Source organism: Mastigoproctus giganteus, chromosome 8, assembly GCF_048544385.1.
Source record: "Mastigoproctus giganteus isolate SK-2022 chromosome 8, ASM4854438v1, whole genome shotgun sequence".
In the NCBI taxonomy this organism is placed as follows: domain Eukaryota; kingdom Metazoa; phylum Arthropoda; class Arachnida; order Uropygi; family Thelyphonidae; genus Mastigoproctus; species Mastigoproctus giganteus.
Window position 1 is genome coordinate 71880628 of NC_143582.1, and position 25510 is coordinate 71906137.

General features: G+C 39.3%; 1 protein-coding gene across 1 annotated transcript in view; it reads right to left on the reverse strand.

Moving 5' to 3' along the window:
• The window catches only part of LOC150081624 (calcium uniporter protein, mitochondrial-like), a 150776-nt gene extending 126685 nt beyond the window's left edge, over positions 1-24091 (reverse strand). Inside the window, 1 exon segment of the mRNA XM_090379488.1 lies at positions 23906-24091. Coding sequence (XP_090235614.1) covers positions 23906-23998 — 93 coding nt within the window. The 5' untranslated portion in view covers positions 23999-24091.
• Positions 24092-25510: the final 1419 nt, after the last annotated feature.

Sequence of the window (25510 nt, forward strand, 5' to 3'; positions counted from 1 at the left end):
TTCTGCCTTGAATCTGTTTAAGCTATTAACTTCTACAACAACAGATAGAAGTTTGTTCCAGCAATCAACCACCCACTGGCTAAAGGAAAACTTCCGCACATCTATCCTACAACTGTCTTTCCTCAATTTGAATTTATGCCCTCTCAGGTGATTATTCTGCGCAAGAGGAAGAATCCCATCAGCATTCAGCATGCTCAAACAATTCAAGGCTTTATAAACATCAATCAGATCACCTTGCAGGTGCATAGTCTCAAGCCTCCAGACACTGTAATTTGCAAAACTTAAGCCTTTCTTCATAAGAGCAACCTTTTGTTCCATTCACTAATCTTGTTGCCCTTCTCTGTACTTGTTCCACAGCTGTACATCTTTGTTAAAAGGAGGGCTCCAGACCTGTATACAGTACTCAATGTGTGGCCTGACCATTGCCTTATGCAAGGGGATAATCACCTCCTTATCCTTGCTAGAAAAATTCCTGTATAACATTGACAAGACACCATGAGCTACTCTTGCAGCCTATCTGCACTGCTCAGAAAACTTCATATCTGCCTGCACAATTACCCCCAGGTCCTTTTCACTCTCTACCACTGTCAGTGTAGTACCACACAGTTGATACGTTACTCTGGGGTTACTGTTTCCCATATGTAGTACTTTACATTTGTCAATGTTAAACTTCATTTGCCACCTCTCAGCCCATCTGCTCAACTTTTCTAGATCCTGTTGGAGCAGCGTACTGTCATTAGTATCATTAACAACCCTGCTGACCTTTGTATCGTTTGCAAACTTGGACATTAAGCCTGATATACCATCATCAATATCATTACAAGAAAACAAGTGCTGTAGTCTGATATTTCAGTATTGTGTTCTTCTGCAAGGGCAAGGTAATTTTGATTTGTTTCAAGCATTCTTTTCTGGCAGTTCTGTATAACTGCCATGTATCAGAGGGCGCTTGGGTCGCGGAAGAGAACAGTCGATGGATTTTTGACTGCTGTAAAGGGATTAGTGTTTTTAATTTTTACCATATTCTTCCTTAATTAACATAGTACATTGTGTTTTACAGAAATAGTTTTAGTAGCGTTCGTTAGCTTCTTATTTTGAATTTCAACAGCGATTTTTGGAAGTTATGACTCCCACTGTTGGCACCAATATTGTTGAAGTAGCTGCCATGTTGTAGTCAATAAGAAATAGCGCAACGTATATATCTCGAACTGATAGTGTAAGGTATAAAGTAAAACTAGATAGCGTCATACAAAACACTGGGTGCCTCCGCAGCCAGGTGGGAAGGAGCAGCAGTGCATAGCACATGCTTCTTGATTAGACTGGGGTTCGAGCCAGTCACCACCAAATACGGAGGATGCAGAAAGGTCAGGGAATGACCACCGCATATCCCGGAGCAATATGGCCTTAGTTGCTAATGCTCCTAAAAACAAAATAACTAAGTTACTAACAAAGCACTGTATTAGGAATCTGTTAGCTTATTATAGTATTATCAGTTAATCAAAAATAATATTAATCTTATTAAAATTCATTGTTAATTAAATTGTAATTAAATGGAAATCATGATCCAGACTAGAGCTGTGAAGCAAAGATCACACACTAGCAAGAGTGCTATGACTCATGGGAGAAACGAAGAGGTTTTTCTCTAACACATCAGTCAAAAAATGTGCGAAATGTTTGCCGACCTAATCTAGCCAAGGAGGATGCCTTTGTGTGTGCTAGGTGTCTAGAGTGTCAAGAAATTAGGTACCAACTCAGCGTTCTGATGGACATCTATGAGAGCTTGAGGTGTAGGGTAAATGGCCTTGAAGAAATTAATGAAGGCCCATCAAGCTCTCAGCTGCATAGCTCAACAACAGAGCTCACTTTTGTGCATCAGGCAAAACAGAGGCAATCCCCAAGGCAGAATGAGCTGGTCCCAAAGGAACTAGTTATTGTTGGTGACTATTGTCAGGGAGAGAGGGAATACAAGGATAGGTGGAACAGGACCAGGGTATGTCAGCCAAGTGCAAAAGTTGATGACAGATATCATCTACAGCGAGGATAAACAGAACAGGAAGGGAGGAGGGGTTATGCTGTTAGTTAAGAAACAAAATCTAAGGAAGTGCATCCAATTGACACTGGTTAACAATGCAATGTGGGTCAGTTTTATGTGACATATACACTGGGAAAGGGAAAATGAGAGTAGGTGAGTGTTATAGGTCTAATGAATCTGATGGGTATAATGAGCAATTGTGCAGAGAAACAGAGTGGGCCAGTAAATCAGAATGTCTTATAATGGAGGATTTTAACTTTCCAGATAATGACTGGAACTTGTGGGTTGGTCACTTGCACACTAGCAACACTTTTGTAAATTTATTGGATGACAGTTTTCCACAGCAATATGTTCGAGAGGCAACCAGAGGGACTAATACCCTTGATCTGATTATCAGAAGTGATTATTCGTGCATTAAGAATTTGCAGATAAAGGAGCCACTGGGTGACAGTGATCGCAATGAATTGATGTGGGAATTATTTAAAGATGTAACTACCATCAAGGCTAAAGGGAAGGCCTTTTGCTTTTGTAAAAGGTGACTACACAGAAGTCTCAGACAGTTTTTAAATTTTGTACAGTGGGATCAATTGATGATGTTACCAACATTGAGTTCTAAATGGGAAGCCTTCAGGGTTGTTGGTATTTGGTTTTTATGAGCATTAGCAACCAAGGCCATATTGCTCCGGGAATATGCGGTAGTCATTCCCTCACCTTTCCGTATTCTCCATATTTCGTGGTCACGGGCTCGAACCCACCCCGGTCTAATCAAGAAGCATGTGCTGTGCACTGCTGCTCCTGCCCACCTGGCTACGGAGGCGGCAAAGAAGAATGTATGGGATGCATATAAAGTAAGGCGCCTCCATGGCCAGGTGGGTAGGAGCAGACGCTACGCACTGCTGCAAGATTAGATCAGGATTCGAACATGTGATCACCAAATACGGAGACTGCGGAAAGGCCAGGGAATGACCACCGAATATTCCTGGAGCAATATGGCTTTGGTTGCTAATGCTCCTAAAAACCAAATAACAACAACAGCATATAAAGTATCGGGTGACACAGAAGCCTATAGCAGGTATAAACTAGACTGTAATCAAGTCACAAAGGAGGTTAGGCAGGCAAAGGCAGATCATGAGAAATCATTGGCAAAGGATACAAAGGTAAACAGCAAAGGGTTCTTTACTTATGTAAACTCTAGAAGGAAAGGGATGAATCAGATTGCACTTCACATAGATGGGTTTACTACTGATGATCATGCCCAGGTAGCTGATAAACTGAATGAGTATTTTGCATTTACATTCACACATAAGGAGTCATTCAATGAGGGGAGTGCCAGAAGTTTATCAAATGCTAAGAGGGAGCTAAGTGATTTTGTAATAACTGAGAGCAAAGTGGAGAAATTGTTGAAGTTAAACATAAGGAAGGCACCTGGGGTGGACAGGATCTATCCAGTTTTATTAAAGGAGGCAGCAAAGGAAGTAAGCAAACCCTCAGCCATAATTATGAGAGATTCCTTGGACTCGGGGGAGGTCCCCATGGACTGGAGGTGTGCAAATGTATCACTAATTCAGAAAGGGGGTTCAAAAGGTAACAAGTAACTTCAGACTTGTTAGTTTAATTTGTGTTGCAGAGAAAATAATGGAATCAATGGTTAAAGAAGCATTGCAATATCATCTAGACAAAACTGCAGTAATAGTTAAGACACAGCATGGGTTTGTTAAAGGGAGGTCTTGTCTGACCAATTTGATTGGATACTATGATGTAGTCACAAAGGAACTGAATGCCAAAAATAATTTTGATATCATATACTTGGATTTCAGGAAAGCTTTTGATACTGTTGCATATGGAAGACTGCTGTACAAATTGGAGAGGTATGGCATTAAGGGTAAGTTGCTACAATGGACAAAGGGATGGTCAAGTAGGAGATGACAGAAAGTGGTAATCAGTGGACACTGCTCTTTGTGGACAAATGTTGTTAGTGGAGTTCACCAGGGTTCGGTGTTGGGCCCATTATTGTTTTGTATATTTATCAATGATATTGATGAAGGAATATCAGATTTAATGTCTAAGTTTGCAGATGATTAAGTTTGGCAGGGTTGTTAATGACAGTGTGGTACTCCAACTGGATCTAGATAAGTTGGGAAAAATGTGCTAAGAAGTGGCAACTGAAGTTAAACATTGACAAATGCAAAGTACTGCATATGTGTTGCAATAACTGAAGAGAAACGAACCAACTGTGTGGTACTACACTCAGGGAAGTGGAAAGTGAAAAATACCTGGGGTAATTGTGCAGTCAAATATGAAATTTGTTGAGCAGTGCACAGGGGCTGCCAGGGCAGGTCATGGAGTCTTGTAAATGATATATAGGAATTTTGCTAGCAAGGACAGGGAGGTGATTATCCTGTTATACAAGGCAATGGTCAGGCCACACCTAGAGTTCTGTGTACAGGTCTGGAGGCCTCATTTTAGGAAGGATGTAAAGTTGCTAGAACAAGTACAAAGAAAGCAGTAAGATTGGTGAGGGAAACGAAGGGGTGCTCTTACCAAGAAAGGCTTAAGTTCTACAAATTGCAGTGCTTAGAGAGTAGGCACATGTGAGGTGATCTGACTGAGGTGTATAAGGCCTTGAATGGGTTGAGCAAGCTGAATGCTGATGGGATTCTTCCTCTTGCCAGGACTAAGAACCTGAGGGGGTACAGTTTCAAATTGAGGAAAGATAGTTGTAGAATAGATTTGCGGAAATTTGCCTTTAGTCAGTGGGTAGTTGATTGGTGGAACAGGTTTCCATCTTTTGTTGTGGAGGCTAATAGCCTAAATAAATTTAAGGCTGAGCTGGACAGGCATTTGGAACGAAAGGAGGGATGAAATGGGAGGGTTATTTTTTTTTTTTTTTTGGCTAATGCTGCATAAGCTTGCTTTCTTGCATCATACGCCTCTACTACTGCTAATTAATAAATACAGAAAACAACAATGGACCAAACACCCAACCCTTGGGGACTCCACTAATAACATTAGTCGATGGTGTCCATTGATTACTGTTTTGTCTTCTCCCTTTATCCACAGCAGCAATTTGCCTCCAATGCCACAGTGGAAAATTTGTGCAGCAGTCCCTCCATGTGCAACAGTATCAAAAGCCTTTCTAAGATCCAAATATATAATATCAAAGTTATTCCCTGCATCCAATTCTTTTGTGACTACATCATAGTATCCAATCAAATTGGTCAGGCAATACCTTCCCTTAACAAAACCATGCTATGTTTGAGTTAACTGAATTCTTGTCAAGATGATCCTGCAGTGCTTCTTTAACCAGTGCTTCCATTAATTTTCCTGGAACAGAAGTTAATCTCATAGGTCTATAATTACTTGTGTCAGTCTTTGATCCTCCTTTGTGAATTTGGGTTACATTTGCACATCTCCAGTCCGTGGGTACCTCCCGAGTCCAAGGAAGCTCTCATAATTATGGCAAATGGATTGCTTACTTCCTTTGCTGCCTCCTTTAATATAACTGGATAGAGCCCACCCCACCCCATCCCAGGTACCTTCCTTGTATTTATTTTCAACAATTTCTCCTCCACTTTACTCTCAATTATTACAAAATCATCTAGCTCACTGCCAGTGTTTACTTCATCTATGGCATTCCCCTTCCTGAATAACTCCTCATGTGTGAATGTCGATGCAAAATATTCATTTAGTTTGTTAGCTACCTGAGCAGGATCATCAACAGTTGACCCATCGATAAAGTGGACCAATCTGATTCATCCCCTCCCTTCTAGAGTTTACATAAGTAAAAAACTCTTTGCTATTTTTCTTTGCATCCTTTGACTAACATTTCTCGTAATCTGCATTTGCCTGTGTAACCTGCTTTGTGACTTGGTTACAGACCAGCTTATATCTATCATAGGCTGCTGCATCACCTGTTAATTTATATGTATCCCATGGATTTTTCATTTCTGCCACATATCTAATTAGTTCATCTGACATCCATTTAGGCCTAAATCAAACAATATTTCTTAGTTGGTATGAAAAGCCAAGTAGCTTCCAAGATTATTTCTTTGAATGCTTCCTAATTTGAATTTGCTGTTGGTAACATCAGTTGGTCCCACCGTATAGAAATTAAATAGTATCTCTCAGACCTCTGTAGTTGCCTTTATGAAAGCAAAAACCCTTCCCTTTACCTCTGATGGTAGTTACCTCCTTGAGTAAATCCCACTTCAACACACTGTGATCACTGCCACCTAGTGGTTCATTTATCTGCAGATTCTTAATGCATGAAGAATCACTACTGATAATCAGATCAAGAGTATTGCTCCTTCTTGTTGCCTCACAAACATGCTACTGTAGAAAACAATTATCCAACAAATCAACAAAAGCCTTGCTAATGTGAGTGACCAACCCCACATATTCCAGTCAATCTCTGGGAAAATAAAATCCCCAGTATACACTCTGATTTACTGGGCCACTTTATTTCTCTTTACATTTGCTCATTATACACATCAGATTCATTAGGCCTATAACACACACCTACTCTTTTCCTTTCTCAGTGTTTATGTCACACCAACCAGACTCAACATTGCATTGTCCACCAACATCACTTCCTTAGATTTTGTGTTTCTTAACTAACAGCACAACCTCTCCTCTCTTCCTGTCCTGTCTATCATTTCTGTAAACATTGTACTCCCCAAATTTTAATTCTGCACTGCTTTTGTCTGTGCAACACCATGTCTCTGATATCCCAACAATATCTGCCTTTGATGTCTTAACTAGCACTTCAAGCTCATCAAATTTATTAACTATACTCCTAGCACTGGTGTACATGCAAGTATATTTGAACCTGTTTCTACTCTTAGTTACCTTAACTCTGCCCATGTATTTACTTGTCAACTATGACTTCCAGCAGTCCTGGAAATCCCCATAGCCTTGCTTTCCAAGCTGGTGCTCGATTGCATTTCAATAGAAGCAGTGCAAGAATCACTTTCTCCTCTGCCAGCAGCTACTGTTAATCTATTAATCCATGTATCCCCCCAAGCTAGCAGTTTCCGACCCACCTAACTCTGCCTCGATAGCATCGGCAAATATTCTTGCTCCCTCTCTATTTAAGTGTAGAAGCATCTCTCCTGTTAACAAGCACAGACCAGGTTGAGAAAAATTCTACCCCTTGAGCCTTGCACAATCTCTCCAGGGCTGAATTGATCGACAAGGCTCTCATCATATACTCCTTCCTTTCATGTCTGGGCAGAATTGAAGACACTTTCAAATTCAATCCTAACTCATGGCTTTTTTTCAACATTGACCTGTACTTGTTAAGTAATTCTGCCAGTCTCCTACTCTTAATATCATAAGTGCCAACATGTACAACAATATCACCCTTTGTGCCCTTAAAAGATGATATCTGCTCTACATCATCAACCTTTGCCCCTGGCAGACAAACCCTTGTCGTGTTCCAACTATCCTTTTTACACAAAATGTTCAGTTTCCCTGACAATAGAGTCACTGACCTTATCCTTTAAGTAGCAAACTGGATCCTGCAACAACTTCAGCCAACCACTTTCAACATCATATGTGGTGACTTCAATCTACTCCTCAACTTGACAACCTAATGCAGCAGCTCCTCTCTCACCTTCATACCGCAGATCTCTGCCTTGTCAGCGAACTCCTAATTTGTGGGACTAACCAACTTGATTTAAAACTAGCTTCCAAGCACCATTGATAAAACCCTGGAGACAGTGCTCAAATCTGACCATGATACACTTTTAATGCTATTTCAAGTACCAACTAATCGCCACCTTCCAAATCGGCAGACCAAAACCATGTCTCATGCACAGCCCTACATCTATATGCTGCAAAAGGGCTTTTACCAATGTTAATTTGCAAATCCTAGGATTACAGTATTAAAGGTGCACAATAAAGTTGTGATAGGAGCTTTACACAAGGACAGCTAAAGCCAAAATGTCTTTTTGATCTCATTTGAAAACAAGCTTATCATTAGCATATTCATGGCAGTGAAATGTAAACGCAAAGCTTATATTGAAAAAAAAGGGGAAAAATTTTTGAAAAAGTTGGTATGTTTCCTAAAAGATTTTGCAACATCTGAGCACCCAGCAGTTTGGAAAGTGTCCTGAAGGTGCTATACCTGATAAGTGAATAACAGAGCAGTTAAGAGTAGGAGACCGGCGGAATTACTTAAGTACAGGTCACTGCTAAAAAAAAGTCGTGAATTAGGGTTGAATTTGAAAGTGTCTGCAATTCTACCAAGACACGATAGGAGGGAGTATATGATGAGAGCCCTGTCGATCAATTCGGCCCTGGAAAGATTGTGCAAGGTTCAAGGGGTAGATTTTTTTTCAGCCTACTCTGCACTTGTTAACAGGAGAGACTGCTTCTACAGGGATGGGATTCACTTAAACAGAAAGGGTGCAAGAATGTCTGCTGATGCTATTGAGGCAGTGTAAGGTGGGTCGGAAAACTGCTAGCTTGGGGGGGATACAAGGACTAATAGATTAACAGTAGCCACTGGCAGAGGTGAAAGTGATTCTTGCATTGCTTCTATTGGAATGAGCCACAGCCTGGAAAATAAGATGCAGGATATTTCAGAGACTGATGGGAATTATTTGGGTACAAGTAAACACATGGGTTGTTTTAGGGTAGCTAAGAAAAAGAACAGGTGCATGTATACTTGTGTGTACACCAATGCTAGGAGTATAGTAAATAAATTTGATGAATTTGAGGTATTGTTCAAAACATCAAAGGCAGATATTGTGGGGATTTCAGAGACGTGGTGTCACACAGATATAAGGAATGCAGAACTGGAATTTGGGGAGAACAATGTCTACAGAAAGGACAGACAGGATAGGAAGGGAGGAGGGGTTATGCTATTAGTTAAGAAATATATAAAGTCCAGGGAAGTGAAGCCAGTCGACATTGCTGGACAGTGCAGTGTCAAGTCAGTTTGGTGTGACATAAGCATTGGGAGATCAAAATTGGGAGTAGGGGGTGTGCTATAGGCCTAATGACTCTGATGAGTATAATAAGAAACTGTACAGGGAAATAGAGTGGGCCAGTAAATCAGAGAGTCTTATAATGGGGGATTTTAATTTCCCAGATATTGGCTGGAATTTGGGGGCTGATCACTCACACGTTAGCAAGGCTTTTGTAGATTTATTGGATGATTGTTTTCTACATCAACATGTTCGGGAGGCAACTAGAGGGAGTAATACTCTTGATTTGATTATCAGTAGTGATTCTTCATGCATTAAGAATCTGCAGATAAATGAACCACTAGGTGGCAGTGATCACAGTGTGCTTAAGTGGGATTTACTCAAAGAGGTAACTACCATTAGGGGTAAAGGGAAGGGTTATTGCTTTCGTAAAGGCAACTACAATGGACTGAGACAGTATTTAAATTCTGTACAGTGGGACCAACTGATGATGTTACCAACAGCAAATTCAAAACGGGAAGCATTCAAAGAACTTATCTTGGAAGCTACTAGGCTTTACATACCAACTAAGAAATATTGTTCAACGTTTACGCCTAAGTGGATGTCAGATGAACTAATGAGACATATGGCAGAGAAGAAAAATGCATGGGATACATACAAATTAACAAGTGACATAGAAGCCTATGATAGATACAAGTTGATCTGTAACCAAGTTACAAAGGAGGTTAGGCAGGCGAAGGCAGATCACGAGCAAACTTTGGCAAGGGATGCAAAGAAAAACAGCAAACAGTTCTTTACTTATGTAAACTCTAGAAAGAAGGGGATGAATCAGATTGGTCCACTTTATCGATGGGTCAACTGTTGATGATCCTGCTCAGGTAGCTAACAAACTAAATGAATATTCTGCATCGACATTCACACATGAGCAGTTATTCAGCAAGGGGAATGCCAGAGGTGTATTCAACTCTGCAGTAAGCTAGAGAATCTTGTAATAACTGACAGTAAAGTGGAGGAGAAATTGTTGAAGATAAATACAAGAAAGGCACCTGGGGTGGATGGGATCTATCCAGTTAAATTAAAGGAGGCAGCAAAGGAAGTAAGCAAACCCTTAGCCATAATTATGAGAGCTTCCTTGGACTCAGGGGAAGTACCCATGGACTGGAGATGTTCAAATGTGACCCCAATTCACAAAGGAGGATCAAAGGGCGACAAGTAATTATAGACCTGTTAGTTTAACTTCTGTTCCCGGAAAATTAGTGGAGGCACTGGTTAAAGAAGCACTGCAGGATCATCTAGACAAGACTTCAGTTATAGCTCAGACACAGCATGGTTTTGTTAAGGGGAAGTCTTGCCTGACCAATTTGATTGGATACTATGATGCAGTCACAAAAGAACTGGATGCAGGGAATAACTTTGATATTATATACTCGGATCTTAGAAAGGCTTTTAATACTGTTGCACATGGAAGACTGCTGCACAAATTGGAGCAGTGTGGCACTGGAGGCAAATTGCTGCTATGGATAAAGGGGTGGTTGAGGGGGAGAAGACAGAGAGTGGTAATCAATGGACAGTGCTCATCGTGGACTAATGTTATTAGTGGAGTCCCTCAGGGTTCAGTATTAGGTCCATTATTTTTTCTGTATTTATAAATGTTATTGATAATGGTATATCAAGCTTAATGTCCAAGTTTGCAGACGATACGAAGGTTGGCAGGGTTGTCAAGGACACTACTGACACTATGCTACTGCAACAGGATCTGGAAAGGTTGAGCAGATGGGCTGAGAGGTGGCAAATGAAGTTTAACATTGACAAATGTAAAGTACTACATATGGGAAACAGCAACCCCAGAGCAACGTATCAACTCTGTGGTACTACACTGACAGTGGTAGAGAATGAAAGGGACCTGGGGGTGGTTGTGCAGGCAGATATGAAGTTTTCCGAGCAGTGCAAGAGTAGCTCATGTCGATGATATATAGGAATTTTTCTAGCAGGAATAAGGTGATTATTCCCTTGTATAAGGCAATAGTCAGGCCACACCTAGAGTACTGTATACAGGTCTGGAGGCCTCATTTCAAGAAGGATGTAGAGATGCTGGAACGAGTACAGAGAAGGGCAACAAGATTAGTGAATGGAACAAAGGGGTGCTCTTACGAAGAAAGGCTTAAGTTTTGCAAATAAAAGTGTCTGGAGACTAGGCACCAGCGAGGTGATCTGATAGAGGTGTATAAAGCCTTGAATGGTTTGAGCATGCTCAATGCTGATGGGATTCTTCCTCTTGCTCAGAATAATCACCTGAGAGGGCATAAATTCAAATTGAGGATGTTGGATAGACGTGAGGATATTTGCCTTTAGCCAGCGGGTGGTTGGTTGGTGGAACAGACTTCCATTCCTTGTCGTGGAAGTTGATAGCCTAAATAAGTTTAAGGCTCAGCTGGACAGGTATTTTGAACGAACAGAGGGGTGAAGTGGAAGTGGTTATTTTTTATTTATTTTATTTATTTTTTTGGCTGATGCTGCATAAGCTTGCTTCTTGCATCAAATGCCTCTACTAATGCTAATTAAGATAAGTTAATAGCAAACTGTGTTCCATATGAAGTGTACTGAGGAGAAATTTCTCTAGTAAATAGAGTTGCATACCAAAATAAAGTATAAAGGCCAATAAAGATCAAATAAGTACTGATTTAAATGGCAGAACTAGCTTTTCCAAAAGTTGTAACCCAGGATTCTGCAGAATACAGTTATGAATAGATAATGAGAATATATTTGTAATCCTTGGGAGAATAATATGTGCATAAAAGTATAAATAAACTATGTTTTGTCAATTAAGTGTTATCAGCCCAGTGCACTTATTACTGTTTGATCTATTCCATTCTTTTTGACTATATTGCACAATAATAATGCCTTTATGAAAATATTTTTATGAATTAATGGAAAGTGGCACTTTCCTGGATGATATTACTATTCAGAAAAACACCCTGAAGATAAGTTGAACTTGCAATAAACATAATAATTACATCTGAGAAGTAAAAGAAGTCAAAACTGTGAAGCACAAAAAAGGAGTGCATTACTGGTGGTTAAATAGATTTGGTATTCTTACTATCAGGTGATGACAAGCTTATTAACTCTTATGGTATCCAAGGGATGTAAGAATTAATCACTATGTGCATTATGTATAATTACAGTAGCCAACAATTTTAAAACTTTTTTTCACTAACATAAAAGAAAAACTGATTTTGACTAAATTGCACGTGCTGAAAACAGAAATTAGAGTAGAAAGTTTGTAGCACATCAACGTTTCATGTTATGGCTTCGTGCTCTTTTTTTCCAAAAATTGTGTTTTACTTATCTAAATGTACTTGACTACTTTTCTTGTAAATTAATTGGTTGAAACAGAAATGACAACCAGTAAACATTCCAAATGGATAAAAAAAATAACATATTTAAACTTTATAAACACCTATTTCAACCAATTAATTTACAAGAAAAGGATTTCAGTAAGGATTTAACTTGATCTATTTGGTCAAGAATCAAGGATCCAAATAGATCCTTAAGATAAAGGATCTATTTGGATTTAAGTAAGCAATTAACCCACAAAAGTAAATGCAAAAATAAGAAATCATACTACTTAGTTATTTTTCCTCTTATAAGCAGAATGGTCCTCCCTTATCAGAAACCAGCTATGATACCTCTGCTCCATAGTGTGGATATTTTGGTGGAATCGTTCCTCCCACCCCCCTCAAAGGAGGAAAGTAAACAAAAATTTTACTGATAAAACAATTATAGTTTACTTGAATTGTGTGAACTGTATAAAAACAAAAAGCAGAACATGCTAAGAAAAGGACTTGTAAAACCAATACTAAACAGAGAAATTAACTATATAATATCGGTATAGATACACCATAGTTTAACCATAAATTTCAACTACACGTAGTGTAAAAGGCATCATTTTAATTGTATCTCATATCGTGGGTATCTTCACAACTAGATAGCTGGTATTGCACTACTTCAAATAAACACTTCTCTAGTAGAGAAGACTACTGTTATTTATTTTCAGTGGATACCACCACTCAGACCTTATTGATCAATTCAGCCTTGGAGAAATTGTGCAAGGCTCAAGGGATAGAATTTTTCTCAGCCTGGTCCGTGCTTGTTAACAGGAGAAGTTGCTTTTACAGGGATGGGATACATTTAAATAGAAAGGGTGCAAGAATATTTGCTGATGCTATTGAGGCAGTGTTAGGTTGGTAGGAAAACTGCTATCTTGGGGGGGGGGGGTACACAAACTAATAGATTAACAATAACCGGTGGCAGAGGTGAAAGTGATTCTTGCACTGCTTTTATTGGAATGAACAGAAACCTGGAAAACAAGTTGCAGGGCATTTCATAGATGGCTGGGAGTCATTGCGGAACAAGTAAATACGTGGGCACTGTTAGGATACCTAAGAATAGGAACAGGTGTATATATATACTTACATGCACACCAATGCTAGGAGTTTGGTAAATAAATTTGATGAATTTGAGGTGTTGGTCAAAACATCAAAGGCAGATATTGTTGGGATATCAGAGATGTGGTGTCACACAGATATAAGAATGCACAAATGGAATTTGCGGAGTACAATGTGTACAGGAATGATCCACAGAATAGGAAGGAAGGAAGGAAGGGTTATTATTATTACTGCTCGTATTATTTCTCCCTGATTGCAGGTTTCACCTCGTGACAGGTACACAGGGTGGTTGTTATGCCTGGTGTTACTGTTGTCGAGGAACTCTCTGACTATCCTACAGGTGTTCAGGATTGACACTCCCCGGAGTTCCTTGTAGGTGTTCACTGGGAGGCCTATTGCTGATAGGCTGTTATGTAGGGTCTTTGGCACCATACCTGTGGTTGACACAATGATCGGGATGGTGCCGACCGGGCTAGCCGGGTAGGTAAAGTGCCTGCCTGGCAACCCAAAGGTCGCGGGTTCGATTCCCGCCTTGGGCTGGATATCACGATGGTGCCGAACCAACCGGTTGGTTGGATATCCCGGCCACGATACACGAAGGAAGCAAGAAAAAACTGGTTCCTTCGTGTATTGATCACATCATACGAAATAAATAAAATCGGGATGGTCGTTACTTGTTGAATATGCCACATCTCTTTGATCTCCTGTCTTAGGTTCGGATACTTCTTGATTTTTTCCCCATGGGTTTTCTGCAAGTTGCCAGTGTTGGGTACCGCCACGTCAATCAGAGAGGTAGCCTTTTCCCTCTTTTCCACAAGGGTTATGTTCGGTCTGTTGTGTGGGATTGTCCTATCCGTTATTATGGTGCGGTCCCAGTACAACTTGTGGGTTTGGGTCTCTAGTACTGCCCGGGGTTTGTACTTGTAGTACGGTACACTTTCTTTGATAAAATGGATTGCTAGCTTCTGATGTATTATACTGGCTACCTGTGTCTATTAGTGTACTCAGTCTGGGTGATCAGTTTGCATCCTGCAGTGATGCGTTCGATCGTTTCTGAGGCCAGGTTGCATCGTCAACATGTGTCATCGGACACTCCAGGCTTCTGGCGATGTATTTTCTATAGTTCCTGGTGTTGATTACCTGGTCTTGGATGGAGGGCATGAATCCTTCAGTCTCGAGGAAGAGCATCCCACTTGTGAACCATGCATTGGAAGCAATTTTATCTATGTGATCTTGATGGAGATTATTGTAGTGTCTGCCATGGAATGCCTTCTCTGCACATCTTTCTAGCTTCGTTTGTGCCTCATTGCTGGGAGGGGACTCCTCGCTTAGATTAAGTGGGGTATAGCACTTGTCTATCTTCCTTATGGCCTGGTGGAGTGCTGCTATGTGTTTCTGGAAGTAATCATTCACATTAGCAATCACTGTCTTCTATTACTCGATGAGGTCTATCAGGCCGACTGATTTCGGGTGGTGTTGGCAGATCTTGGTCATCTTTCTTTCCCATGATATCCTCCAGCTCGGTGTTAGTCCAATCTATGACCCCGAAGGAGAATGTTAGCACTGGAACTGCATAGGTGTTTATGGCTTTAACTGTGTTTCCTCCATTCAGCTTTGCTTTCAGCAGGCTTCAGAGTCTGATGGTATTTTTTGGTCAGGCAAGCCTTAATTTACTTGTGCTATAACTGCTAGGTGATCTGGTTGAGGTATATAAGGCGTTGAATGGCTTGCAAAGCTGAAGGGATTCTTCGTCTTGCTCAGACTAAGAACCTGGGGGGGGGGCACAGTTTCAAATTGAGGAAAGATAGTTGTAGAATAGATGTATGGAAATTTGCCTTTAGCCAGCTGATTAGTGGAACAGGCTTCCATCTTTTGTTGTGGAAGCTAATAGTCTAAATAAATTTAAGGCTGAGCTGGGCAGTCATTTGGAACGAATGGAGTGATGAAATGGGAGGTTTTTTTTTTTGGGCTGATGCTTCTTAAGTTTGCTTTCTTGCATCGCATGCCTCTACTAATGCTCAGCCTGCATCATCCCAAGTATTTGTAGGCCTCTCCCTCTACCATGGCTTCAATATCTTTACCAGTTTGTAGTTAGTAGTTTCAGTTGACTAATTTTCCATGGTGCAATTCGTGGGTCTTGCATTTGTCTAGACCAAATTCCATCCTAATATCAATGCTAAATTCTTCGGTGATCTGGATTAGTTGCTGGAGCTGCTTCTCGGTTCCCGCATAGAGCTTGATGTCAACCATGTACATCAAGAGGGTAAGGGTGTACAGGCTCTTCCTTCCTTCTTTGAGGTTATATCTGCACTTGTTACTGTTGAGCATGGTGGAAAGTGGAGCGGGTTAACTGCTAGACAGAACCACAATGGGCTCAGGGCATCTCCCTAAAAGATTCCTCTTCTGATGGGAATTGGCCTGGTTGTGATGTTTTTGACCTTAATGGTGCTATTCCATTTTGCCATCATTTCTCCTAGGAAGTTTGTCACTATCTGATTGATTTTGTAGATGATCAGCACCTCTATTAGCCAGCTGAGGTACGGAGTCAAAGGCCTTGCGGTAATCTATGTAGGCTGTGTACATGTTGCGGCATTTCTTGTAAGCTTACTCCATAACTGCGGCATCTATGGTTAATTGCTCCTTGCATCCTTTGCTCGGCTGCTTGAAATCATTTCTGGTGTTTGGCCATTACGTTCTGGCTCTTCAAGTGGTCTGATATCTTCCTGGTTTTGCAGCTGCTCAGGATCTTGTACATTGTTTGGAGGCAGGTGATTGGCCTGTATTTCGCAGTGTTTTGTGTCTTCATCTTTAGGCTTCAGATATGTGATTCGTTGAGTGACAAACTTTGGTATTGCCTCTGCGTGCCTTATCATTCAGGTGAACTGCTCTGCCAGGTGCTAGTGTGCTTCTTGTACCAGTAGTTTTGGACATTATCTATTCCTGGAATTTGTCAGTTGTCAGAGTTCTTGATAATCTGTTTTACTTCTTCCCAAATCTCCCACTCCCTCATTTCTTGTACATCCTTGGTTATCTTGCATTCTAGTTTTATCCAGGGGGCCTGGCTTTTATGTCTTACTTCCCTGCTCCATATGTTTCCCCATAACTCCTCAATCGTGTTCTGCTCATGTGATCCATTCCCTTCTTTCCCACCTTCTCCGAAACTTCTGTAGAAGCCTCTTTGGTCCTCATCGAAGATTCGGTTCTTTATTTTGCTCTGGGAGCTCTTTGTATTGGCACGGTCTCTTACTGAGTGCAAGGAGGTTCTGCTTCAATGTGTCCAGGTACTCTCCTATTCTCTGATTTTTTGTCTCATGTTTGCTGTGGATGCTGTCTCTCTTGAGGATGCTCTTCACTTTTCCAATTAATTTCTTACTCCTATTGCCCCCATTGGTACTGGGTCAACTGGCCTATCTTGACTGAGTTCTTTTACCTTCTGCTGAAGTCTTCTTTCCAAAGCTGGCGGTTCCTTTGTTTCCGGTTCTTCTGCTGCTGGTCTCTCGTTTCTCTTCCATTAATCCTAGTGGCCGCTATGGCAGCACAATACATGGTTGTGTGGATGGCCTCCAATGTTGCACCACTGTTGTCGATGTAATACGGTATTATTTGCCGACTGAGGTGGTCTGTGACTCTCCACAAGGTTCTATTCAGCCTCTGCTTCGGTATCACGTGAGTCTTTGTGGGTTCACTCCTTCGAATTCTGTTAGGGCTTTCTTCCACTCGTCCGCTATTATGGATATCATGACCTCATCTCTTCCCACTTCAGCTGCCGTGAGTATTTCTTCTTGAAATTACTCCTCTGGTCCCATATTCTTTATCCTTTGTAGTCGACTCACTCACATACTGCTTGATTTTTTCCAAGATTGCAGGAGCTATCAGGTTCGTCGTGACGATGGTCCTCCTCTGGTCCACTATTATTATTAGATATGAGGCAAGGAATCCTGAGGCATATGCTGCACAATCTAAAAAAAAATTTATCCAAATTACCCCGAGAAAGAGAGAAGTAGAAGGGAAACACCAAGAAAAAGAAGAATGATGATATCCAGCTCAGGTCTGTAAGTGTACCAAGCACATACTCACCAGATGTGAGCCCCTGGAGTTGTGCTATTAGTTAAGAAACAAAATCCAAGGAAGTACAGCCAGTCGACATGGGTGGACAATGCAGTGTCGAGTCAGTTTGGCGTGATATAATCACTGGGAAAGCAAAATTGAGAGTAGCAGTATGTTATAGGCCAAATGACTCTGATGAGTATAATAAAACACACTACAGAGAAAGAGAGTGAGCAAGAAAATCAGAGTGCCTTATAATGGGGTATTTTAATTTTCCAGATATTGACTGGAATTTGTGGGTTGGTCACCCACACACTAGCAAGGCTTTTGTCAATTTATTGGATGATTGTTTTCTACAGTAACATGTTCAGGAGGCAACTAGAGAGAGTAATACTCTTGATCTGATTATCAGTAATTATTCTTCATGCATTAAGAACCTGCAGATAAAGGAACCACTAGGTGGCAGTGATCGCAGTGTGCTGAAGTGGGATTTACTCAAAGAGGCAACTACCATCAGGGATGGGTTTTTACTTTCGTAAAGGCGACTACGATGGTCTGAAACAGTATTTAAATTCTATTCGGTGGGAGCAACTGATGATGTTACCAACAGCAAATTCAAAATGGGAAGCATTCAAAGAATTAATCTTGGAAATACTGTTCAAGGTTTAGGCCTAAATGGATGTCAAATGAACTAATGACACCAGTGACAGAGAAGAAAAATGCATGGGGCACATATAAATTAACAGGTGACATGGAAGCCTGCAATAGATATAATCTGTAACCAACTGACAAAGGAGGTTAGGCAAGCAAAAACAGATTATGAGGAATCTTTGGCAAAGAATGCAAAGAAAAACAGCAAAGAGTTCTTTATCTATGTAAACTCTAGAAGGAAGGGGGATGAATCAGATTGGTCCACTGGATATCGATGGTTCAACTGTTGATGATCCTGATCAGGTAGCTAACAAACTGAGTATTTTGCATCTACATATGAGGAGTTATTCAGGGAGGAGAATGCCAGAGGCGAATTAAACTCTGGCAGTGAGCTAGATTATTTTGTAATAAATGAGAGCAAAGTGAAGGAGAAATTGTTGAAGATAAACATTAGAAAGGCACCTGGGGTGCGTGGGATCTATCCAGTTATATTGAAGGAGGCAGAAAAGGAAGTAAGCGAACCCTTAGCCATAATTATGAGAGCTTCCTTGGACTCAGGGGAGGTACCCATGGACAGGAGATGTGTAAATGTGACCCCAATTCAAAAAGTTGGATCAAAGGGCAACCAAAGTAATTACAGACCTGTTAGTTTAACTTCTGTTCCAGGGAAATTAATGGAGGTACTGGTTAAAGAAGCACTGCAGGAGCATCTCAACAAGGCTTCAGTTATAGCTCGGACACAGCATGGGTTTGTTAAGTGGAAGTCTTGTCTGACCAATCTGATTGGATATTATGATGTGGTCACAAAGGAACCAGATGCAAAAAATAATTTTGATATCATATACACTTATTTGGATCTTGGAAAGGTCCATTGTTGTGTTTTGTATTTATTAATGATATTGATGATGGTATGTCATGCTTAATGTCCAAGTTTGCAGATGATACAAAGGTTGGCAGGGTTGTTAATGACACTAATGATAGTACACTGCTACAACAGGATCTAGAAAAGTTAAGCAGACGGGCTGAGAGGTGGCAACTGAAGTTTAACATTAACAAATGTAAAGTACTGAATATGGGAAGTAGTAACTTCAGAATAAAGGATCAACTGTGTGGTACTACACTGATAATGATAGAGAGTGAAAACTACCTGTGAGTAATTGTGCAGGCAGATATGAAGTTTTCTGAGCAGTGCAGACTGTCTGCAAGAATAGCTCATGGTGTCTTGTCAATGATATACAGGAATTTTTCTAGTAGGGATTAGACGATTATCCCCTTGGATAAGGCAATGATCAGGCCACATCTTGAGTACTGTATACAGGTCTGGAAGCCTCATTTTAAGAAGGATGTAGAGCTATTGGAATGTGTACAGAGAAGGACAACAAGATTAGTGAATGGAACAAAGGGTTGCTCTTAGGAAGAAAGGCTTAAGTTTTGCAAATTAGTGTCTAGAGACTAGAGATCTGCAAGGTGATCTCATTGAGGTGTATAAAGCCTTGAATGGTTTGAGCATGCTTAATGCTGACGGGATTCTTCCTCTTGCTCAGAATAATCGCCTGAGAGGACAAATTCAAATTGAGGAAAGACAGTTGTAGGATAGATGTGCGGAAGATTGCCTTTAGTGAATGGGTGGTTGATTGCTGAAACAAACTTCCACCTGTCATTGTAGAAGTTAATAGCTTAAATAGATTTAAGGAAGAACTAGACAAACATTTGGAGCAAGTGGATGGGTGAAATGAGAAGAGTTTTTTTGGGGTTTTTTTGGTAAATGCTATACAAGCTTGCTTTTTTGCATCATGTGCCTTTACTAATGCCAAATATTCAGTAAATGTGAAGATAATTTAAAAAAAAAAAAAAACTACTTAATTTGGACTGTTAGTTTTTAAAAATCAGTATCATCTATATCTGGGCTCATCAATTCATACTTGCAAATCCTAGGTTTACTATATCAGACCAGTAAAAGTTTGAAAAGCACTAATCTAAATGCTGTAAATGGGCTTTAACCAAAGCAAACATAAATCCCTAGGAGCTAGGATTTTATTATGGGCTTAGGGCTGCTACAACACCAAACTGGTAAATCCTAGGATTTAGAGGATTTTTGGCCTCTACATTAACAAACATTTTACTGTAGAAAATTGTATATGTCACTGGAAACACATAACAAATGTATATGATACTATATGATGATGCTGTATTATCCGCATCATATGCTTTCCCATATCAACATTAATACAGCAGTGGTATCCAACAAGTGACTGTTGAATGTTATATGTGGATTTTGGAGGGCTGGAAAATGCAGAGAAATTTATGAATGTGTTTTCTCCACCAAGTCATTCCTTTTCTGCATGGCAGTAATTTAAGAACCACGTCAAGTTGCTTTACAGCTGCCAACAGACTCCATGCAGTCTACTACTTAGCCCAAAAGTTGGAATACCATTTTTGTTTGCAAAAAATGTTAAACACTGTATACTAGTATTATTAATTATAACCCTTGCTTAGATGCACCATTTTATCAATACTAATACTACATAATAAAAACATTTGGTTATAATCAAGACTTATTCTATACAAAGCCATAACTAGATATTCCTGTGGCCATGGTAAAAAATTTTGCATGCCCTATTCCTCATAAAATAGATATGGTGTCACTCATTCTTCAGTATTTCAATGCTAAAAAAAAAAAAAAAAAAATATTTATATAATTACTATAGTAAGAGTATAACTGGCACTATATAGGTACTCAAGTGTATTAAAACATAGCAGTGTAGACCAGCACAGGCTATCTTAGTCTTCATAGGTTCTTTTGGCCTTTTGACCTGCAGAGTACTTTTATGCATATGTTTTAATACACTGAGTACCTATATAGTACTAATTATACTCTTACTATAGTAATTAGATTACAGACTGATGTAATGTTCAATCTACAATTGATGACATTAATCTGATCTGACATACCTTTTACATCTATTCCAACATTTCCTAATAGATTAAATATATATATATAGTAGTAAAATTATAAGTTCTATAAGCAAACTAAGCAGATGAGAAAAAATAGAGAAATTTTTGAAATGTATCGTATGTCAAATGCTCAAAAACATGCAGGGCAGCAGTAAAGGAAGCAAAAGAATATATAAATGTAGAAATAAATAATAATAAATAAATATATATATATTATGTGCGTGTAGTAAGAAGCATTAATACAGTGGTCTGCAATGATGGATATGAGAAGTACACAATGCCTGAACTAAAAGGTTTTTTACACCCTTTTATATTTATTTCTTTTTTCTGCTTTGGATAGCAGAAAAAAAAAATTAAGTAGTAATGAAAAAGGTGAAAGAATGTTAAAATCCAAGTAAGATTATGAATTAAGAAAATTAATGGCATAATTAACAAGCCAATAAGGAAGAAATGGGACTGTGGAGAAGAAGAAAAATAAAATTACAAAGATGTTTACAAAGAAGTATACAATTATACCCCTTTGCAATTTTTGTATATCCCTTTGTAATTTTATTTTCTTTTTCCACAGTCCCATTTCTTCCTATTGTCTTGTTAATTATGCTTTTAATTTTCTTAATTCATAATCTTACTAGGATTTTAACATTCTTTCACCTTTTTTTTCATTACTACTTTTCTGCTATCCATTACACCCTTTTAGTTCAGGCACTATGTGTACTTCTCATATCCATCTTTACAGACTTTGTATTAATGTTTATTACTACACATTTTTGTGTGTGTGTATATATATATATATATATATATATATACACACACACACACACACACACAAATATTATTTTTAAATTCAGGGATTTTCTATCCTCAGATAATGCAAGTGCCCTGCTTACTGTGCCCTAGTTATGACTCTGGTCTAAGAAAAGATGGGACATGTCAAATAAAATACAGTCCACCTGGTGCAAAAGTAAAACCTCCATGTCAACAGTATAATAATGTTAATAGTGCGTGGTTAAACAAATACACTGCACCTTTTTCACTAAACAGCATTGTGTTGCTGTTCAGTTCCCAATGTGGGTGGCATTGCACTTCGGAAATATCATGAGCCTGTGTAACTGCAAAGAATAAATATGGTTTTTGTGTTGTGTTGTGTTTTCCCTCACTCTAGTTACACAGGGGTAGCAGAAAAGTGTCAAGTTTAGTAGCAGTTTCAGTTTGTGGATATTAATTTTTTAAAAAAAAGTTTTAACTTTCTTAGCATATGATGAGTGCTTCTGTCAAAGGTTAGCATATTAATGATAACCTCATACAAGTTTAAGGAACTGTTTTTTAACAATGACTGACTGAAAGATATTCTGGATTGCTTGGCATAGATGACAGTTCACATTGTATAATGGCAGAGATTCAGAAACGGGTACCCCTTCCAGACTGCTAGCGATACAGCAGTGATTAACATGCCTAACCCACTATGGTTGGAGTTAGTTAGGGTGTTTATCTCCCCCACCCCCTTCCTTGCCGCTGTTTAAAAATCGGGTAAAGTATTCGTTTTCCTATTTTTAACGGCGGGAAGAGGGAATAAACACCCTCAGACTGGGGCAGTCTGGAGGGGGGACCCTATTCTAAGTTCGGCAGTGGAATTATTTATATAGCAATTAATATAGCAACACCACTATTTAAACTACTTTATTTCAAAAATACACAAAATCTGTTACTACCAGTAAGATATAACTTATTAATTTTTTATATAATTTACATTCAGTTTCAGTGCATGTCAAACGCACTGAAACTGCACTTTTAAAATTTTCATTTTAAAAAGTTTTTCCTCCTTTTCATGTTAAAAAAAGTTTTTAAACCCGCAGCACTATCAAAACATCGGTTCTTTTCCGTGTCATAATAAGCCCCGTAATTATCCGTGTCCAGTGGCGTATCCAGTCAACGAAAGGGGGGGGGGGCATAGCGACCAGGATTTCGAGTTTTTTTTTTTTTTAGAACGTCTCCTGCCTTCATTTTCTTTAATATCGAATTTTTGGTTAAGGGGGCATATGCCCTCTCTGCTTACCCCTGAATACGCACCTCTCCGTGTCAATTAAAATCCGTGATTGTCACTGTTCACCACAGTAGCGAATCCAGTAAGAGCGACTGGATTCGCTCTTATTCTTAATTGGAAAAAATTACATTTTTATTATATTAATTCGATTACTGCCAATCACATATCAACGTTACAACGCATCATCCCTCCTTATAAAAAAAAAAAAAAAAAAGTATGGGTTAAACCTTGCTTCACCAAGGAAAATTTTCAAAATATTAACATACGCAAACGTAAAAGGAATAAAAAGAAAAACGTAAAACGTTTTTCTGGTTATACTCCAGATTATGGGTACACCTCCAGAGGAAGTGGCTTCAACCTTTTTTTCACTAGCCAAAAACGAGTCTTAAAAAACTCGCACTTCTTTTGCTTGAATCCATCCCAATTTGGCCATGCGGTGACAAGGTGTACCCATAATCTGGAGCTCAGCCGTTTTTCTTTTTATCCAAGAAATTGTGCAAGTAGTGCAGAAGAACCTCGGTAAAAAATAATGAATATGAGACCTATCTTGATTATACAATTAATGAATACGGTTCATGAATGAATACAGCCTACCTTGATTACACCCTACTCTAGGTAGGGTGTAATCATGATAGGCCATATTCATTCGTGAACAACCTAAAAACAATGTTTCCATTTGTTATTTTCCTAATACTTGAGCTATGAAAAATGCGTATACTGACAGTCGCCATTGCAATACAATCTCCCCCACGACCTCCCTTGCGCTCTTAAAAATAATGAAATATTTATAAATTCGATACGTTACCTTACATATAGGTACCGAACTCCTTAATGCTAAAAGTTTCGAGAAACTTATCAAATAACTTCCCGAATCACCACAACAAATTTTAAGTGCCATGACCACAATACACAACACATCATCCCTGAGTTTTAAAAACCGATCCACCGCGAAAACTCAAATTAGCGCTGGCTTCCTAAACACAAGCGCCACATATAGAATAACGCTGAAGACAACTCTGTGCACAGAATAGTAACATATCTTATTTCTCGGTTGAAGAATACAAGAAAACCTAACGTTAGTACAAGGCATCAAATAGATTTAAAGAATTTTTAATAAAAAAACATATTTTGAAGATGCATAAAAAATGTGAACAGTGCAATCCTCATGCAGTAAAATGCTATATCCATTAGGATTTATTTTCTGAACGAAAAAACAAAGAAACAAAAAAAGTAGTTTATTATAACTCAACATTTACGCAAACGAGGCACAAAGCCAATTCGTGGCCCAGCCTATTAAAAAATCTCAATAAAAAAAAATGTCAAAAATCAAATCCATTATTATTGGTTGAGACTTTAATTTACCGCTACCATCTAATGATCTGTCTAAATTTGTAACATCACAATTTTTAAAGCCTTTAATTTCAGTGCCTACCAGAGGTAATAACAAACTCGACCAAATCTTCTCTAACGCTGCTATATCCTCCGAACTCCCACTATCGATTGCATTTGAATCTCGCCTTGATCTAATTTCAAAACAACTGTACTGTAATTTAACATTCCAGTCCAGTCTGATAAGAACCCAGTCTACAAAAAGAGATCATTTCACCTCAAACATTTGAAGTAGGACAGCTGTCTGGAGCTCCTAAGCGTGCAGCAGTAGGACAGTTTGGCCAAAAACTAATATATTTAGGCCACCCGAATAATTAAATTCATCTGCCGTGCTGTGTATTATGTCTGTTAATTGCGTGTATTCTATGGTCGATTTGTCTGTTTTCTGCACGAAAAAACCCAGTTTCTGTGGAAAAAAACCCATTAAAGTTCCTCGCGTCATCGACGGGATTCGAATCTGGGCCTTTTGGACAGTTTGGCCAACTGTCCTACAGAATTGGCAACACTTTCTTCTCGACCTTTTGAGATTGGCCTCAAACTCAAAAATCGCGGCATCAAAAATTCACCGCTCCCTCTTTCAACTCCAACGTTTGGTGGACACCATAACTTTAGTCCCTTTTCAAATTAAAACAAAAGACTTTAGCATTAGCATTAGCATTAGTAGAGGCATTTGATTCAAGAAAGCAAGCTTATGCAGCATCAGCCAAAAAAAAAAAAAAAAAAAAAAAAAACCACTTCCACTTCACACCTCTGTTCGTTCGAAATACCTGTCCAGCTGAGCCTTAAACTTATTTAGACTATCAACTTTCATGACAAGGGATGGAAGTCTGTTCCACCAACCAACCACCCGCTGGCTAAAGGCAAATTTCCGCACGTCTATTCTACATCTATCTTTCCTCAATTTGAATTTATGCCCTCTCAGGTGATTATTCTGAGCAAGAGGAAGAATCCCATCAGCATTGAGCATGCTCAAACCATTTAAGACTTTATACACCTCTATCAGATCACCTCGCTGGTGCCT